Source organism: Parasteatoda tepidariorum, chromosome 9, assembly GCF_982258835.1.
Source record: "Parasteatoda tepidariorum strain Cologne lab strain chromosome 9, Ptep-v5.0, whole genome shotgun sequence".
NCBI lineage: Eukaryota > Metazoa > Arthropoda > Arachnida > Araneae > Theridiidae > Parasteatoda > Parasteatoda tepidariorum.
This window is the reverse complement of record NC_141763.1, coordinates 78,674,678-78,695,369: the sequence shown is the minus strand read 5'-3', so window position 1 is coordinate 78,695,369 and position 20,692 is coordinate 78,674,678. Positions and strand designations below refer to the sequence as shown.

General features: G+C 29.7%; 1 protein-coding gene across 3 annotated transcripts in view; it reads left to right on the top strand.

The window, feature by feature from the left end:
- The first annotated feature begins 4,612 nt into the window (after positions 1-4,612).
- LOC107446216 (A.superbus venom factor 1) overlaps positions 4,613-20,692 on the top strand; it is a 91,791-nt gene continuing 75,711 nt past the window's right edge. For all 3 annotated transcript variants that reach the window (XM_087152209.1, XM_087152211.1, XM_087152210.1), the window contains exons 1-7: positions 4,613-4,826; positions 7,466-7,626; positions 11,756-11,962; positions 15,298-15,368; positions 17,601-17,744; positions 19,717-19,759; positions 19,930-20,014. In XM_087152209.1, coding sequence (XP_087008335.1) covers positions 4,765-4,826; positions 7,466-7,626; positions 11,756-11,962; positions 15,298-15,368; positions 17,601-17,744; positions 19,717-19,759; positions 19,930-20,014 — 773 coding nt within the window. In that variant the 5' untranslated portion in view covers positions 4,613-4,764. The remainder of the gene's footprint in view (positions 4,827-7,465; positions 7,627-11,755; positions 11,963-15,297; positions 15,369-17,600; positions 17,745-19,716; positions 19,760-19,929; positions 20,015-20,692) is intronic.

Genomic DNA, 20,692 nt, shown 5'->3' with positions numbered 1-20,692 from the left:
TCAACTTGTATTAAAAAAATTACGATATTGAAGGTACTTTATTTAATATTAAATTTTTTTAACATTACAGTTGAAGAAATAAATTATTTAAAAAATGCATTTGTACAGAGTATTGAAACTGTGCACAGTTATTTTATATTAAAAAACAAAACAAAAACTAGATTTCAATATATCTAACATATATTGTACTCAAACATCTTAAACAAGATTGTTTAATGATTAGTCATGAATTAGAGAATTCTAATAAATCCTACATTAAATTAATTTTCTTTTAAAATTAACTTTGTAACTTAGCTAAGAAAATTTGGTTTTGAATGTAACGATTTTAATAATAACTCTTCAATTTGACCATGTATTACATTGAATTTTTAAATTTTTTTTTAGTAGTTTAATCAAACAATGCCGCAAAGGAGTTAAGTTGGTGATAAGCCATAATCTAAATCATAATAGCATAATTACAACCTTAAAGACCCTATCGCTGATTATTGGGACCTGGGATATTAATTAAGTTTTGTGTCTAAATGGTCTTGCATATGTTGGATTCTTAAATTTCGACTAAAAGAACACAAAAAGTGTCTAAAATCAGGGTATTAACTGATCTTTTATCACTCTTCACTAAATCACATGTTTGAGTTTTCTTCTACTAAAATCATTCAACACTGCTCTTCATCTTGATTTTTGAGACTCTTTCTACATTTTGAAAAATTCTAATTTAGTTTATGAACTTTCGAATATTTGAAAGTCTATTTTAGTTTAATCTGTTACATTCAGATGTTCCTGTCAAATCCTCTCCCTTGTTTCCTTTCCTCCCCTTATCTCGTTGTTCAAACTTGTTCCTCTATCCTGATTTGTTAAACCATTTAACTCATGTTTGTCTCTTTACTTCTCTATCTTCATTTGATATTTAGGCTCTAATAAAGGTATGCAATTTTGAACCTTAGCTTTGTAATTTTGAACCCAAACCAGAAGAAAGGGGAAGTCCTGGATAAAGTATTAGGAGTAATTTACATTCTTTGAGTACTTCGTAATGGAACTAACCCGCATTTGCGTTACACGGAGAAGAAAACCATGAAATCCTCTCATTGTTACCCGTGCAGCTAGGGGATTCTAACCCATAATTGGATTACCACTGAGGAAGTTTTTGTTGTCAATACGGATTCAGCACTGTGGGTGTGGAATTAGTATTGACATGCCATTGCTGGAATTCGAACCTGGGTCACCTGATTGGAGGTGAGGGCTCTATTCTCTGAGCCAGCATAGCTCCTCCCTTCATTTGCTTCTTGGAGATAAGTTCATAACTCCCAGTACTTCTGCTTTTGACTTTAGTTTCGGGGAGGGAAATGTCGGATTTCAGGGCCTCAGGTCAGCAATGGATTTCTTTAAGCTTTTTCCTTAACTGTATGAATTGGGTGACCTAGGCCAACTTGGCATACAACAATAGAACTTTTTCCTCCTGATCAGCGATTTTGTAGTTCGAATGTGTTTGTTTTATCTTTAATTCATTTTTTTTTTAAATTTTGTTTTCGAAATGTCCGATAATACAAAAAAATATAACTATTTTAAGTAGGAAATGGAACTGAATTTAGGTGCGCATCTGCTGAATAAAAATTGGGTCTAAGAAAATAAATTGCTTAACTTAGAAATTTACATGAGATATGTTTTAAATAAAGTGTGTACACATGATTCTTCTTTTAAGGTTGATGTTTAATTCAAGCTAAAGTAACTGATTCTGAAGCTTAAGCAATGTTTAGAGTTTTATTTTTATTTGGCATCAAGTTTGTTGTTAATAATTTTTCTGTTTCGAGAGATAATGTCACAGCTCGTTTCTTGATATTCTATAAATTCAGTATTGTTCTTTGCAGTGCGATGACTTTTATTATTTGATGAGATCCACACAAAATGGTGTCAATAACAGGAAAAGTAATGTCTGCATGTGTGAGAATATTCAGAAATGTAACCAAAATCCAAACTTAATTTTGTTTTTGCTTGTTGAAAACTTAAAAGATTTTGTTTACTGAGAATTCAAACCAGAAAGAGTTTCAGAACTTTTTTAAATAAGCTATATAAGTTACTCAGTTGGTTTTAAGACAATAGATTAAAATTTATCTGATTAAAGACTTTATTCGCTTCAAAAATATATAAATAGGAAATAACGGTCGCCGTGTTTTAATCGCTCAAAAATAGGCTCCCATTTTCATGACTCGCCAGACGTGATCGAATGAGAAGAAAAGTGATTAGAAATATAAAACGTAAAGTTTCCAACGAAAAATGGAAAAATAAAGTTGTGAAACAAAGCTAGAGAAACCACAGTAGCCGAGAGAGAGAGAATTCACAGTGGCCGAAAGGGACAAATCGGGGTAAAGTGCATTTCCACGTGCCATGGAAAGGTGGTGAGTAACTGATGTCGTTGACAAGGGAATCAGCATTCATATGAATAAAAAAAGACTCCAAGGCAGGAGCTGATGTGCCTGGGGTGGAAATAATTTTCGCATTGTCAAAATTGATTTTATACCCAAGATTCCAACAATGTGCAGCGATTTATTATTTTTCGTAATCTCGATAACGGGCATATCTATCGAATTACTTTAAGTTTAAATTTTAATCAATGTCACACTGACAAGGATTGTGGTTAATTCCCCTGCACGTATCAAAGCTTATAGGATCTCTTGGAGACTTAAATTTGATTTTGTTAACAGGCCTAAAAATGATTTTAAAACCAAAACGGGAGAGGATATTTTTCCGTATTCTTTATTATAAGAGTAAATTTGTTTTAGCTTCTAAAAATAATTTTAAAAAGAACAACTATGTTTAAACTAAATTTATATATACATAAAAAATAATAATCCATTTTTATAAGAACGAAAGAAAAATTCATTTAGAAAGCTCTGATGCCGTTAAAGTTACCCATGTTTTGTACACAAAACGGGTTGTTTTGAGAGTAATTAATGTATCTCTTGTCAGTTTCGCAGTAATTTCTTCGGTTGTTATGATTTTCACGTTTTTCCACTTTCTTTATATTGTCATTATTTCTTTTAATATGCTCTTCATATGGGAGTGAATACAACTGATGTTTTCGTGAGATATGCTATAAATTTCATGATAACCATCTTACTGCCAACGATTTGTTAAAGATCTTTAAAATGACATCTTAGTTTGAAAATCCCTACCAAAAAGTTCAATAATCTCGATGATGTCTGTCTCTCTGCGAGCCCCGAGGCCATCTTGGTCATCTTTGAAGGCCTTATTAGCTGGTGTTATTCAATACGAATATGCATTTTTATTATTAAGTTCATTTTTTATTCATATAAACTTAACAATTTTATTAAATTATACTTAATTTTATATTCTAGTACATAAGAACAGTTATTTTAATGCAATCCACAAGCAGGATAACAAAAACTTTTTTTTTATTTATTGAAAATTATATTTTTGATTCAGTAATGAAATGAATCGCAATCCCCTTGAAGATGATTGTTTAGGGATTTATTTCTCTTTACCTTTTTAGGTTTTTCTGTACTTTTCTATCTCGTTGGCGCAGGTAAATTCAGCTATTTTCTTAATCTTTCAAGAAAATAGCTATCGGCTATAATTTTTTTTTATTGAAAAAAGTGAAAGAAAGAAAAATTTGAACTTTTTGATTTTACATTAATCAACTTTATATCACCTGCTCTGACGAAATGGAAAAGTACCGATTTTTCTTTTAGTTACTATGTTTATGAATTAAATATTAAAGTTTTTGGTTTTACGCGAATTACTACCTGAACAAATCTGAAAATGTTCTGCCACGCATAAGAGAAAGAAAAAAAAAAGTATAATCGTTATTAAATACCTTAGAATGTTTTTAGTTCAAACTAAAATGGAACTGTAAAAGCATTTGAATGATTCAAAATACGAATTAGGAAAAAATCTATTTTTTTTATTTTATTGTAAGATGTAAAAACATTGGGTAATTGTTCCATATTTTATTCAATAATTTGCTTACCGATTTGTTTATACAATCAGTAATGTTGTGCTTTGGTTATTGAAAATAAAATAAATATTAGAAATTCTATAAGACGGTGATTATATTAGTTAAAAAACATATTGATGTACTACATTGTGTAGATATTTATAATTCCTTAAAATGAATAGTATTTAAATAAGCATTTTTACCTAACAATCTTGATTAGCAATGTAAATAATAGTAAATAACTAAAAAAGTTCACAAATAAAATTTTTAGGTAAATTGAAAATAAACGAAAATTTGAAGAAAAAAAAATATTTTATTAAAACTGAAAAGTTTACATTGTTAAAAACTAAGAATTATATTGTTAAAAAATAACTACTTTATAATCCAAAGTACCAGGAAATTATTTTCACCAAATTATCCTTTTTGATAATTCTCTCAGTTCTTCACAATTAGATAATTACTTAAATAATATACGTACGTTAAATAACAATGCTCTTAACATAAACTATTTAAGTAATTATTTAACCCAGTAATACACGTTTTTAGCAATTTTTCTTAAAATTAAACGCTTTACCTGAACTGCCAGCGGATAAATACGAAACAGATACCAACAATAACGTAAATTCCAAGTGACGTCCACTTATCGCATAGGAGATCTCGACAGAGGTTGAAGGTTAGAAAAATACGAAGTGGAAATCTATACGATCTACCAATGGAAAGTAAGCGGAACTTGAATTTCTTGGAACAGAAGTCTACTTAACATCCTTAATCATATGCATTAACTTTTAAGATCTTCATTGGTTTCTTGTGGCGCAATGAATTCATTATCTTTCATTGTGCTAATTTGCCTATTGATTATACCTTGTCTCAAAGCGCAGTAAGTTTTTGTCTTGATATCTCCAAAGAATTCGAAACTAATTGTATTCTGTTTTCTATGTATAGTTTTCTTCTTTACTATAAGTTATTTTTTGCCCATTAAAATTTTCTAGTATATTTTATGCTTTTTTTTCTGCTTTTACTGAGAGAAAAAAAAGAGTCAAAGCTAAAAATTAAACAGAGATCTTAACTTTAAACGTCGATGAATATTCAATCTACGTAGTGTGAGATTCGTAAGTTTTGTCTTGATATCTGCTACGAACTATTTGAATGTGAAACTAATTGCATTGTGTTTATATGTAGTTTTCTTCCCTGCGTGTGATGTTTTGCCCATTTAAATTTTCTAATTTATTGTTTTGTTTCTGCTTTTACTAAGATAAAATATATAAAATATTTAAAGATAAAAAATTAAACAAAGATTTTAATTTTAAACTTATTTCATACTATCAATGAATTTTCAATCTACGTAGTGTGAGATACTTACGTTTTGTCTTGATATCTGCTATGAACTATTTGAATGTGAAACATGTTTATTAACAGTTTTTTTCTTTACTGCACATGAATTTTTTTTCATGTTGAATTTTCTTAAATATTATGTTTTCTTTCCTGCTTTTACTAAGAGAAAAAATATTTAAATAAAAGCACAGATCTTAATTTCAAACGTCAAAGAATACTCAATCTACGTAGTGTGAAAAAGTTAAGTTTTTCTTGATATTTCCAATGAACTATTTGAATGTAAAACTAATTGTACTGTGTTTATAAACAGTTTTCTTCTTTACTGCCAGTAATTTTTTTTCTAGTTGAGTTTTTAAGTTTTTACTTAAAAAAAAAAGATTTAAAGATTAAAATAAAGCACAGGTTTTTATCCTAAACTTATTTTTATTATTTTAAACTTATTACTCTATTAATAAATGTTCTATCCACGAAGTGTGAAGTTCTGGTTCAAATACTAGTAGATGAACTTGTTGAAAGTGAAATTATAATTGTATTGAGTTTATAAACAGTTTTTTTCTTCCTTTCAAATAATTTTTTTCGCAGTTAAACTTTCCAATATGTTTTTTTTTTCTGTTTTCACCAAAGGAAAAAAAGATTTGAAGGGAAAAATTTAATATAAATTTTATTTGTATGCCTATTTTGTACTGTCAATGGGAATTCTGGTGACACAGTTTAGAAAGTTTGGCTCATATAGAACCATAATATCATATAAGTTTTCCGCAACCTTTATATGGTTCTAAGTTGCATTAATATATATACTAAGTGGTATTGTTAAGTTTGATTACATAATGCTATATTTCAACGTTTATGGAACTGTGGTTTAATGTTACGCATTATCAATTTACAGCGTGTTACTGTTCAACGTTAAATCAATTTTTTTAGAGTATAGATATATAGAATACGTGAGATATCAATGTGCTTCCCCGGATATTTGTAATTTTGGATCCGACTCAGAAGACATTTAAATCTTAAGCTAATTATCGGGGCTAGTTCATCTCCACGTAGGATATTTAGAATAAAACTTGCCAGCCCTACATGGACTGGTAAACCACAAAAATCTACCATTGTTGACTCGACGGCAATGATTTTCCTTCTTCGTCTCTGGTATTATACTGCAAACAACTAAGTCAAAAAATATTAATAAGTAAATAAACAAATAAAATAAAGTACCTGGTAGTTACAGAGTTGTGGCACTATGAAAAAACGCATGGTCACAACGTCTAGAATACGGACAAATTCACCAAGTTTCTTCTACGGGACTACCAAAAAGCTCGTTTATTTTTACCGAAGCACTTTTGTAAAGATTTTGGTAAAATATTACAATAAAATATAGTTTTATAATATGTGATAAAATTTGGTAATTTTATCGTGATAATAATGCTTTTCGGCCTTTTTATCTCTAAGAACCGATCAATGTTTGATAATTTTTCCGCGGCTCTCTGAGGGAAGAGTGGACGTAAATGGTTTTGATTTAATAATTTTAATGTAATTGTATTTAAAAATTGCTACAAAGTAGCACACATTTGCTTTCGGGATATTGGTGCGGATTTATGTAAAATCTCACAGTCATCCTCTTGTCCATGGAAAGTCGTACAAACCCGGGAGTAAAACACCACAGTAAATAAAATGGAAGTAATTTAATGTTCCTTAGGTAACCCAGTTCTTTAGGCAAACTCGAGAGGAATACCCCACAGTAAATGATATGGAAATAATTTAATGTTCCTTAGGAAAACTCGAGAGGATTGCACCATAGTAAATAAAGTGGAAATAATTAAATGTTCCTTAGGCAAACTCGAGAGGAATGCACCACACTATATAAAATGGAAATAATTTTATGTTCTTTAAGCAACTCAGTACCATTTGATTTACGGAGCCGTGGTTTGGGGACCAATGCTTTAGAGCATGATATGAAATCTATTTTTTTGGTTGAATTTACTTTTCAGTTTTTTTCCCTAAATGAGTGGTAATAAGAACTATAATTTTTAAACTTAAGTTTTAAAAGCAGATTGATTCTTAAACTTTTTCATTAATCTATGTATTTTTAATAAACTAATTTAGTAACTTATAGTAACTTAAAATGAGCAATGAATATCCCCAAATTTTTTTTATCCGACGAATGCGATTAATGTTTGAAATTATTTTTAGGACATTCTATTTGACAACTCCTAGTACTCTTCGATTGGATTCTGATGAAACAATTGCTATTGCAGTTGAAGGCAAAGATGGAGCCTTGGTCAATGTTTACATCCAAGATTTTCCAGGGAAGATAAAAAATATAACACAAACTGTTTTGGAAGTTTGGCCAGGTATAACAATGTTTTTGTTACATTATAAATTGGACTTTTAAAACAAAAGCATTAGTTCATGGAAAAGGGTAGGCAATGTAATTACTGTATTAATATTCTTGTAATTATAAGATGATTATAAAATGACAAATATATATATATATATATATATATATATATATATATATATATATATATATATATATATATATATATATATATATATATATATATATATATATATATATATATATATATGCAATCAACCATAGATGTAATGCTATGTATCTATATATAAGGCCGGCTCTAAGGACTTCAAATTATTAGCCAGTAATTTAGCCAAATATCAAAAGTATCCGCTGCCAATCTGAGAAATTCTTTGCCAAAGGCAAACTTAACAATTATTTATTACCTATTGGCAAAATGAGACTTGTTTGATGGCGTGCGCATCTTATTTGGACGTCATCACACTTTTCACTTGTGATCAAGAGTATTAGTAAACAGAGCGCATGTGTCGTCATTGCATGCGTTGCTATGGCGATCATTGCTGCTAAACTTACCTAGGCTGAAAAAGCCAAAGACCGTAGACGGGAATACCTTAAGCGTTACACAAAAACGGAAAAACGAAAGGATTCCGTTTGTAAAAGCAAGCATGAAGCCCGTTCCTCAAAAAAGTACCAAAATGGTTGACAGTATTGAACCCTACCGAAGAGCGAATGGTGGTTCTCTGAACTCCTTTCATGCAAATACGAGAACTGGGTGTTGATCACCAATTAGGGATAAAAGGATCCATTTTCAACGTACCCAATGACTTGCATAAGACCGTAAACTGTCTTCCACACAATACAAATGATTTATTCACTATTCATGTAAAATGGAAATAAAGCCTAGTTTTCAAATCCCATTTCATATATGAGCTTGTGAATCTGAAACGGGTGTATGATGAAGCTTACAATCTTCTTCGAACACCATTGTACCAATCCGAAAATGTTAATATTGATCTCGATTGGCTGGTTCCATGCCTGTTCAATCATCAAAAGAATTTGCACAGAATATGTGTGAGGTGCATTCAAATATGTCTGCAAAATTATGTACCGAGCAGTTCAGAATCAACAGTTAAAGATGTCCAAGATGAAAACACAATAAAGCTGCTTAAAAAAAAATTAGACGACAACCATTTTACCAATGGGTAGCCTGTGATCGCCGCAAGGAGATCACAAAATTTTTTAATACAGTACACTCTCGATTATCCGTGCGCGGATTATCCGGTTTGCGGATTATCCGTGCTCATTCCGGAGTCACACAAAAAATATAAAGAGAAACATTTTCAAGATTAAAAATATTTGATTCATGAAGTTATAACACTACCAAATTTTTGGAAGCAATATTCGTTATTGGATTGCAGTATATGGAATATCAGCAGCAAGGTCAAAGGTAAAATCGTCTACTTTATCACGATCTTGGAGAAAAATCATACCGCTTGATGAACAATCCTCTTCAGATGTTCAAGAAAAATATGATAACAGTATTCTCGAACAAACAAAAGAAATCGAAGGTTTCGAAATTCTTGATGAAGAAAATTTAGAAGATTGGTTTCAAAGTGATGCACGTGAGCCTGGCTTCCAGTATTTGACTGATGAAGACATCGTTATGTTGTTAAATAAATAGTGATGATAGTAACTGATGCAGAAGATGTAGTAAATGAGGGAAATACAATTTCTCATTCTGCTGCTCTGTGGAAACTTTATTAGATTATATGGGAGGATTTGATTACAGTGACATTACTGCTGTTCGTAAAATATGTGTATCGATATATGGCGAAGACGCATTACACATTTTTTAATAAGAAAAATTTCTAGTTTGATGTTATGCATGCAAATGTCAGTAATTTTTTGTACTGATATTGAATTTTTCTTTAATAAAAGGAGTTTTCGGATTATCCGTGTTTTTCGATTGTCCGTGCGACCTGTCCCGGTGATTAACCCGGATAATCGGCAGTGCACTGTATATACTTTCAAGATTCCCTTCCTCTCCCATTCAAACTTAACTGTCGAAAAAGAAAATTCTAAATAAGATTTTCATCCTTTTAATTTCATTTTCACATATAAACTAATCATGAATATTTACACTGTTTGGCATTATTTAGGCTATCACGTCTGATTGGTTTTAAATTATGTAGAGAACTGATTTTATTTCTCAATGCTTTAAAAGTAAAAAAAAATAAAATAAAGAAAGAAAGAAAGAAATAAAAAATGCAGCTGAGCAAGTTAAGCTAAAATTTTTAATTTTGATCCAGTTAGCACAATAATGATGTCATTAAAATTTTTAACACCGAATCATTTAGACAGGTTCAGTCCCAGAAATTTACGAAGGTGTAAAATAATTGAAAAAATTATAATTGAATTTTTCCTGTAAAAAATTTTCAAATCAAGATACAAATTTGCTATAAATTGAATTATTTTTTAAAATACGAATTCAAATAAAGAGTCAATTTGCAATTGGGGAGGATCAAGAAATGAATGAGAAAGAAATATTAATAGGTTGGGGTTAATTTCAGATTGCTCCTTAGACTAGAGGGTACAGTAATATAAGGATAAACCCGAAGTCATATTATGTTATTGTCACATTATTGATCTGTTGCTGTCACGAGAAAATATAATTTTTGCAGAAATAGTTGGATGATAAGATGCATCTTGCTACCACTGAATGTGATTTATCAACACAATCTGTGGGAAAGAATTTTATAACGCGATATCGCGCGATCCGGTAACGAACGGAACAGTTTTGAGGAGAAGAAATAGTTCTCTAAATTCCATAGTAGGACAACTAGAATTGCATCTCATAAAACATTTTATAAACCAGATCTTTTGATAAAATAAATGACATATTTTAAAAACATTTCTCTAGCAAATCAAATTGAATAATGATTTACAAATGATTAATGATTTGTATCCTAAATGTCTGAGCTTGCATAGTGAAATGCTCTACTACAAATTAGTAATTTAATCAAAATGTCTCAATATTTCGTCGAAAAGAAGGCTTAAATTACAACCAATTTAATTTTGGCTTTGGACATACCTGAGTTGTAATAGATGACTACGCAACAAGCTATCAAGTTTGTTCAACACTGGCCCATAGCTTGTTCATACTAACCCCGTGTTATGGGATGGACAAAAACAACTTTTTTTTTAAAACAAAATATTATGAAAAACTAGACATTTTTCTGATTCCGGATATAAACCAGAATGCAGGTAAGCTTCCAAATTTTTGTTATGAATTATTTTCATGAGTCAAAAATTATATTAAGTATGGTGTTTTGATAAATTTGTAAAAATATCCACACTGGCCCCCGTTCCCTTAGTTACTATCACTTTGTCATATTAATTAATATTTTTGGTTTAGGTGTCTTAGAACTAAATATTGTATGTGTAGCGTATCTACCACTACAAAATTACAACTACAATTCACTAATATAAGACATGTTAACTCGACTTATGTCGGGGTACCTTTTCATAGATGACAGTTGACTTAGTCGATAACAATTCATTCCCCACATTGGTGACCCGGACGTGATGTGAACATGCCTATTTTGGCAGTAACGCCCACTTCGATCTGAACACGCCTACTTCGTTAGATGGTCCACATTGAACAGTTGACTTGCTACTTGTGACTGCGATATTATCCACCTCCTCGCACTGTTGCTACTCAGTCTCGTCTCGATCACACACCACAACGTCAACCTGCATACACCCGACTGCTAAAGGCAACACAGGAGTGACTACGGCTTGATCTTAATACAGCTCGCATGACTAATGTTTAAAACCCGGTGACCTTAATCCAGCTCTCCCGGTCTGTCACAAATACAGCAACTAGAGATATCCATGTATCGAATTCTATCACTGCTATAATTTTGGTGGGTGAGTAACCATTTTGAAAAACTCCTTAGATTAAAAATATTGTGGGTAAAAAAATACTTCAAATAACTGTTTTTACACTTTATTGCTACTGCAGTTAATTTTAATGCAATAAAGAGCTTTAATGAATCTAAAGTATTTTCTCCCATTATTTGTAATCGTAAGTTTATTTGTGAACGAAAATAAAATAGTCTTTAAACGTTTGACTAATTTATTTTTATTTAATTTTTTTTTAGGAAGACCTGAAATTTTTAAAATAAATTTGAATCCTGCTGCTTTTCCTGCTGATTTCTTTAAAACGAATCCTACATCTGAGAAATATGTCAGCCTTATAGTTAACAGTCAACAGTTTCAGAAAGAAATCCAGATTCCAATAACTAATAAAGCTGGATATGTATTCATTCAGACCGACAAACCAATATATACTCCAAAGCAAAAAACAGGTATATATAAATAATTAAATTCTGATTAGTTTATTTAAGAAAAAAATTTCCGTCTAATATTAAAATATGTACATAAAATTGGAATTTAATATTTTGAAAATTGAAAATTTGTATTAAAAATAGATTTATAAAATATTTTCATAAATAAATAGTAAAATTAGTAGAAAGTGGCGTAATGACAGCCATGAATTTAGAATTTTTTAAATTTTTTGAGAAAATTATAAAAATTGCAAAATATCAAAATAAATTAAAAAATCGCACATTATCAGAAAAAAAACATTATTGAAATCTGACAAATAATTATAGAGGTTAATTATAGTAAAAGTGGAACTAAAGTAATTAAACTCGTTATTTTATTCAATAAACTGAAAGGTATTTATAATAACTTTTATCAAGTATAATAACTATGAACGGTTGAACAAAATTTGTTATTAATAGTGAATATTATAAAATTAACCATGCCTAATGTGTGAATATAGTAAAATTAACGCTATTGGAAAACCAAAAATCTGTGTAATTTTTACCAAGAAGCTTTGGTAATGATTTCGGCAAAATTAACAGAAAAATATAGTTTTATAACATGAGATAAAATTTGGTAATTTTCTCATGATACTTTAGAGCATGGCATAAAAACTATTTATTAGGTTAAATTTGCTTTCCAGTTTTGTATTTTTTACTAAATGCATGGTAATAATAACTATAATTTTGAAGAACAAAATTTCTGGTAAACCGTTACCTTATGATCGGAAAATCTACCAAAAAAATAAATTAAATACCAAGCATTTTTATTTTATTACTAGAATTATGATTTCTTTTTAAAGAGAAATCTCATTACCACACAGTACTGTAATTTTACCAGAATTTTGTTTTTCCGTATAAGCATTTATAAATAAGTGTCAGAGAAGTCCTTAAGATATGCTTTTTATTTGTGCATATTTTCCTTGTTTGTTGATGTTTATTAAAAAAGGTATATATATTAGTCACAATTTTAAAGATTGCATTTTTTTATCAACTTTCTATTTGATTTATTTGTAAATGAATCAAATTTTTTTTAAACAACTGCATTGATGATTTTAAATTTGAATATACTATTAGATACCATAATACGAGTAAAATTTCGGGATTATTTAAAGTAGCAAGTTTATGATAAAGATTTAAAAACCATAACTGAACTAAGAAAAGAATTTTTTTACAGAGAAAAATGAATAATTCAATGGAAGAAAATGTTTGTGAATATTTTAAAATAAGTCATTTTTCATGCTACAGAATGTATTTTACAAAAATTAAGTGCTTTTTTAAATTTAATATAAATATTTTGGTTATAAGTATAGAATATTATTTCATCGCAAGTCTTTAAATAAGTGGGTTTACAAAGACAAATATTCCTTTTAAACAGCTTTCCGGTGTTCTGCTGATGATATTAAAGGGTTTCTGAAAATTGAACAAATATGTGTTAAAATAGCTTTGATTCAAATACAGTCAAATTTGAAACCCCATGATTGAGTATATAGCATATACATATTCATGAACATTTACCATTAATGACCAACCCCATGATTGAACCCATTATTGAGTACATAGCATATACATATTCATGAACATTTACGCCTTTTGAGCGAAATGCATATATTCTTTTTTGAGCAAAATACATATTCTCACTTTTGAGCAAAATGCATATATCCTTTTTTGCGCAGAATACGCATTTTCATTTTTGAGCAAAATGCACATATTCTTTGTTGAACAAAATACATATTCTCATTTTTGAGCAAGATGCATATATTCTTCTTTGAGCAAAATACATATTTTTATTTTTGAGCAAAGTACATATATTCTTTGTTGAGCAAAATAATACATATTCTCATTTTTGAGCAAAATGCATATATTCTTTTTCGAGCAAAATACATATTCTCATTTTTGAGGAAAATGCATATTCTCATTTTTGAGGTAAAAGCATATTCTCATTTTTGAACAAAATGTATAATCTCAAAAGATATGCATCATATACTTATTTTGAGTTTGTTGCTTAAACGAGAATAGGCATGGTTTCAGAAATAAGTATATACTGTTTCGAACATGTCACTGTACTCAATAATGAGTGCTAGAGTTTTCAAATTCGACTATATTTGTTTCGGAGCTGTGACACACTTTTCTCTATTTTGAGAAACGTTTTTTACAGTATGCATAGACACTTATTTTTTAAATATATTAAAAAAAATCCTTTAGCTTGTTTTTCCGCTTAACTATTCAATTTTGTTTTATCTACCTGATTTCAACAAAAGGGAAATACTTTGATTCAGAAATGCATTAAGTGATGCTGATTTTTTTCTGAGAAAATAAGTAAATACAGCGTTATTTTTCTTACCTATTGATTTTTCCTTTACTTTAATTTTATATCATTTTACTGTTTCTTACAGTATGAAATTCCCATTCATAGGATTGGATACTTGCAACTCGAGAAGTGAAGCTAGCCTAACCATGTGATTTAAATCAGATTTAATTGGATAACTGTAAGTGACGTCACGCGTGTGTGACAAAGCTTATTGGCTTCTGCACAGACAAATGTCACGATTTACCTACGATGATGTCACTTGCAAGTATCCAATTGAATTTTGTAACACATAGGGTTGAGAGACAGTTTATTATATTTGAAATACGTAAAATTGTTTTGTATTGACTAAAATTATTAAGAAAGCTTCACTTTTTTTATATCAGTAGAAATGAACTATAATTTATAAAAATATAGCTTAAAAGCAATAGTTATCGTTACCTGAACATTTAACAGCAATAAATATATATTTGCCGCTTAATTATATTTAATTGTATTCGTATTACACCATCCGATAACAACAATCCACACGAAGCGGTAAAACGGTAAAATTACCGTACTTGTATGGTAATAACATTTCTCGTAAAAAACTCATAATTCTGGCAATAAAACCAAAATATGCAGTGTTTAAACCATACATCTGTTAATTTTCCGTGCGTATGGTAACAGTTTACCGGTGATTCTGGTTTACAATTTTATAGCTTTTTTTTACCACTAATAGTAAATTTACAAAACTGTAAAAAATACCATATATTACTGCTAATTTTAACAAAAGTCATTACCAAAGTGCTTCTATAAAAATTATCGTGCTTTTTGGTGTTCCCATGGAGCCAAAGGCACCCTAACTTTTACCACATTCTGGTAGTTCGACCGTGCTCATTGATAGAAGAGTTTTGGTATTTTAATTTAATAACTTGAATGTTGTGTGAAAATAAGAAATACACAAAGTGTAAAGTTAATCTATGTTTTTTTTATTTAAAAATTTACTTATTTACTTGTTTGCTTCTAGCACACATTCGAATCATTCCCCTTAATGAGGATGCATTGCCATCAAACAAACCTTTTAAGTTGCAAATCAGAGTAAGTATTTCAGAGTATTTTTGCAAACCACCAATTGCAATTTTTAATGTATTTTACATGGTTTAAGTAATTGATTGAATTTTTCAGTTTATCCATTATGAACACAAAGCACATCTTTACAGTAAAAATTGAGAAAAATCTCATTCCGATAAGATCATTTTAAAATCTTGACTCAAGGACGTGTATTTTACATGGTTTAAATAATTGATTGAATTTTTCATTTTATCTATTATGAACACCAAGCACATCGTCACCTTAAATTGAGAAAAATCTCATTCCGATAAGATCATTTTGAAATCTTGACTCAAGGACGTAGTATCACAGTTTATTGCATGTAATATTATAGTAAAAATGTGTTGTTAAACAATACCGTGTTATTAAACAATACGAATAACTATTTATTAACAACATATCTTATGTAAGACATTTAAAAACATAGACCATATTTGAACAGTCTTTTTATGAAAACGACTTGCGCAGGTTTGTCATAAACTTTTTGGTTTTTTAAGTTTCATAACTTAATTTAGGTTTATTTATTTTTAAATTATTTAAGATCTGAACTTTGTTCCAAAGTTAAAAATCATTTTAGGATCCATTTTTTGGTAGGATGCATATTTTGTCTACAAACTTTATTCTCAACTTTTGTGAAATCCATAGCTTCTTGGGGAGTTTATTTGCAAGTTAAAACCTGTGGTATTTACGTGATTTTGCAGGCTGTTAGAAATCACCATTTCAAATAATTAAGAAAAATCATGTATAATAACCAACCATTCTTGCAGTTTTCTATATCTTTTTTTAGAATCACATTAAAATGATGTCAAAATAGTTATATAAAAATATTTACAATCATTTTGTACGCAATCTCCTGTTATAGCAAACGTTTGGATAATTGTATCGTAATTGGGATGATTGGGATTTCACTATATTAATGTAACACGACCCGACTGGTCGTTTCAAAATTTAAAAATGAAAGCCTCTTTCTTTATAAAGTAATCTGCCGTTCAGTCTAGCATTAATTTAGCATTTGTCATTCATTCTGTCATCTGTACTTTATTCTAGCACTAATTTCAGCAAAAAATTAAATTTATTTAAAAAGTTGACAATTTAGGTTAACTTTCATAATGAAGTAAGCATTTTAAAAACAAAATACATGTCACATTTCTACTCATTATATACGGCATTTACGCATCTCTAACTTTTGTATTTTCATTTTGTCAATATAGAGTGTTGTTTGTGAGATATTTGAAAAAAAAACCCCGCAAAATCACCTTATTTCAAGTCACGTTTCTCTCTTTTTTTTCCGATTTAGGAATTGGTTATCTTCTTTTCTGGTGGAGATAACTTTGCTAATTCATATTGCGACATTACCAAAGCAGTCAAAAAACAATTGCTATAAATTTTGTTGTTGTTGAATTGAGCTTGTTTCTGCTTTAAAATTACTGACTATTATCAAAATTGAAGTTAAAAAATACGCTTGGTAGAGGTTGAAAACAATGTTCGTGCAAAAAAAAAAAAGAAAAAAACCCTTCAAAATTTAACAAATTGGTAGTGAGAAAAGCGAAAAAAAATGTCTATTTAATTGCCGGTGGATATATTGAGAGGACTTGAAGGATAGCTATGAAAACCACTTCTAAGTTTTCAGGATGCCGATAGATTGGTTTTAGATTTTTTGCCCACCTTCTTCACTAGTGATTCATCAGATTTGGATAGCACTTTTGTTTCTTCCTCGCTAAAATACTAGTTTAAGATCCCTAATGTATGTACGCTTTTGACAAAGATTTAAAAAAATATATATAGGGCAGTAATGTATCCAGGTATCCGTCCTTAGGTTAAGAAGCTAAGACAGTCTTCTACCTATTGGTGCTCCGGTCTTAGGACTAACAGAAGCTGCACTTCTCCCCTCCTCAGGGTAGTAGACCAGGCCTTGACCCTTTCTTGTAATAGGAAAATCTGTACGACCGTCTCGAGCCTCGCCAGTGGCCACTTAAGGAGTTTACGTTTTTCTGAGGGTTTAAAAACATACCTTTGTGCCACAAACACCAGGCTTCATCTAAACACATTTTGGACTGTTTGGAACTTATATGGGAGGAAATTTATGCATTTCCTCTTCTTGCTTATGGTTTTTTGAATGGCAACTGATTCCTGGCAGTGATTACTTTAGACCATGTAAATTCAATTTCTAATAAAAATGCAGAAATTTTTTTAAAAATTTCTCTTTTATTAATGTTTTAGAATCCACAAAATGTTGTTGTAGAAGAAACATTCTTTGACAGAAAATCTAGAAGATCACAGAAAGTATTCATATCTCATATTTATAAATTTCCAACTTTTCCTGTTTTGGGTGAGTGGGCTGCTACTGTCAATTATGGCCATGAGGTGAGCATTTTTTATACTTGTTTAGTTTTTAAAAATGGTGCTATAGATGTAATTTTTATAAATATGGATGAATGATAAATGCTTTACGTGTATTTTTGTTTTAGTTGCACCCTAAAAATTTATCAATAGCGCCATTCCTTAATTCCAATGCATGCATGTTTATTTCTTATTTTAAAAACTTTTACTAGTATGTTATTATTTACTCGTGCAAAAAAAAGAAGCATATTTTGATATATAATTTGGCATATGCATCAGAAATTTGTCTTAAGCCCTCCTTTTATCAAGTAACCACTTTTAGAATCAATCTGCACTCCACACTTAGAACATTTTACAGGTCAGTTCGGCAAAATTTCAGATCCAATGTTATTTCAATTGCATTTCACAGATTATTTCGTCTTTGAATATTTATAACATTAATGCAATAGGATATGACGTAGTGACAAGTGACGTAGTGAGAGTATCTCGATCTTGATTGGTTGTCGAAACGTGGCATTTGTTTACGTTAGCAAATGTTCTTTCCATTCTATTTCGAGTAAGCTAAGCCAATCAAGTATCAATTCTCTTAAGTGACATTTGTTACACAAAGATTCATTCACAAGGTTTTCAATTTTTTCACTATATGTTTCTTACTTAACACAAAGACAGGCACGAAAACATGTAGAATATAAACAAACTAACTGTGCATCGATGTCGCCAGGATTGCAAAACAAAACTATATCACGGTAACAATAAAATACATAAACAAATAATAAATCTAAGTAAAAGACGTAGACGAGGAAGAATTATATTTCAATAAATTCGATGTTCAATACGTGCTGTATTTAATTAATTTCACGTTATTAACATTCTAACTTATGTGAAGAAACTTAGCACAACTTTAACACGCCATTTTGCTTATAAATGATTAGCTGACGCTGATGTCATAGGCCACAAGTGTGAGTATCCATGATCTTCTTCTTCGTGAAGTGCAAGTACCCAATTGCTTAAATGATTCTCCTAATATCATAAATATTTTGCAAAGTAAGAATGCATTGAATAAAAATTTACTCTAAAAGTTTAGCTTTTAGATAAATTTCTACAATAAATATATTTATTTCGTATTAAGACCAATAAACAAATAGAATGGGAGCAGTTTCACAAACCACAATTACGGAAATTTTGCATTGAGAAAAATGGTACGTTTGAAACTACTAGAAAATGACTTTATGGAAACACCAAAAAGTACAATAATTTTTACCGAAGCACTTTGTTAATTACTTATGGTAAAATGAACAAAAAAATATGTTGTTATTGCCATGCTGGTAGTAAATGTGGTAAAATTTCGAAATTTTATCATTTTCGCATTTTCGCTAAATGGTACTAAGAACTATAATTTTCGGTAATAAGAACTATAATTTTGAAAACCTGAATTTCCGGTAAATCATTACCATACGAACGTAAAAATTATCCATTGAATGGTTTTTATATCGTATATTTAGGTTCGATTACAAGAATTATGTTTTTTTTAATTAGAAAAGTCATTAACATACGAAAATGGCAATTTAACCAGAATTTTTTTCGCCGTTATGAGTGGTAAAGTATTTTGTTTCTTTCGCTGATATTTTTCAAGTCGAATACCAACAATGAATTAAATTTAATGTGTATTATTTCAATTAATCGAAAATTATTTATAATGTTTCATACAAATTAAAATCTGACATTTCTCTTCATTTCATAATTAGCTAGAAAACAGTTTTATAATCAAGTTATTTCATTATCACAAAAAAACTAATTATTAAGTACTATTGGTAATGTTATTTTATATTTCTCTTGAGTTGTTAAGCAAAGTGCAATGAAAATAGCAAGAAAAATTTTTCCGAACTAAACCAATTACTTTGACTTACAAGCTTTTCCATACTTTAAGCTATTTAATATAGAGTTTTTTTAAACTTATGGGATATACGTGAAATTGTTTTTTTTATTTTTATTTTAGTTGCAACAAAATTCCACTGTGCATTTTGAGTTGCAGGAATATGGTAAGCTTTTAGTTACTATCATTATATTTTTTTCCTATTTCACCCCCTTAACTATTTTTTTTACTCCAACTTTTGAGAGATATAAGAAATTTTGGAGATATGCCATTTGTAATAATAAACATCAGTGTTATTGGAACCTTTATCAACTATTATTATTTTTTTTTTTGTAGTTTTGCCAACTTTTACTGTGGATCTTAAAGCACCTGAAGTTATTCTTGAAAGTGATGAAACTATTACTGCTTCAGTCCAAGCTAAGTATGAAGAGAGTTTTATTACTGAAATTGAGATCATAAAATTATGTAAAAAATCACATAGTAACTATTATATTGTTGAACTTTCTATAACTTAATGTAGCAGATGCAAAATAACATAAAAAGGGCGTGAGATCAGACGTATTTATTTAGTTGTGAGCTGATTTTTGTAAGCGAAACAAAATTTAATTGTATTTTTCTTGATATACGGATAGCTTTGTTTTGTGTTTGATCTTTGATAGATTGTTCAGATTTTTAATTAATAGATGGCAGCACAATTTTTCCATGTTGCAACATTTGAAATGTTTCTGCACTATTCATGAAACATGTAAGAAATTCAAACGAAAACTTAATTAGTGAATACGCAAATGTGGATTATTTTTACGTTATAGCGAAGCAATGTGAATCTTTCCACAACACTTTTAAACAATGCAGATATTTCAAGCATAAAGTTCTTTTTTTATTTCCAAAGGCAGGCCAATTTAAAAGAACAAAAAGGATAAAATAACAAGAAAAACAAGGCAAAAAAAGATAAATAGAATAGAATGCATAGTGACATGCTTAGCCCGTACGGGCCCTAGCCTCCCAGTATCGTCCACACAGAGTAATGAGGTGAGCGCAGGAAATATGGGGAAGGTCCATGTCCTCTCCAAGGCGACAGAGCTTGCATTTAGGGCAGTCA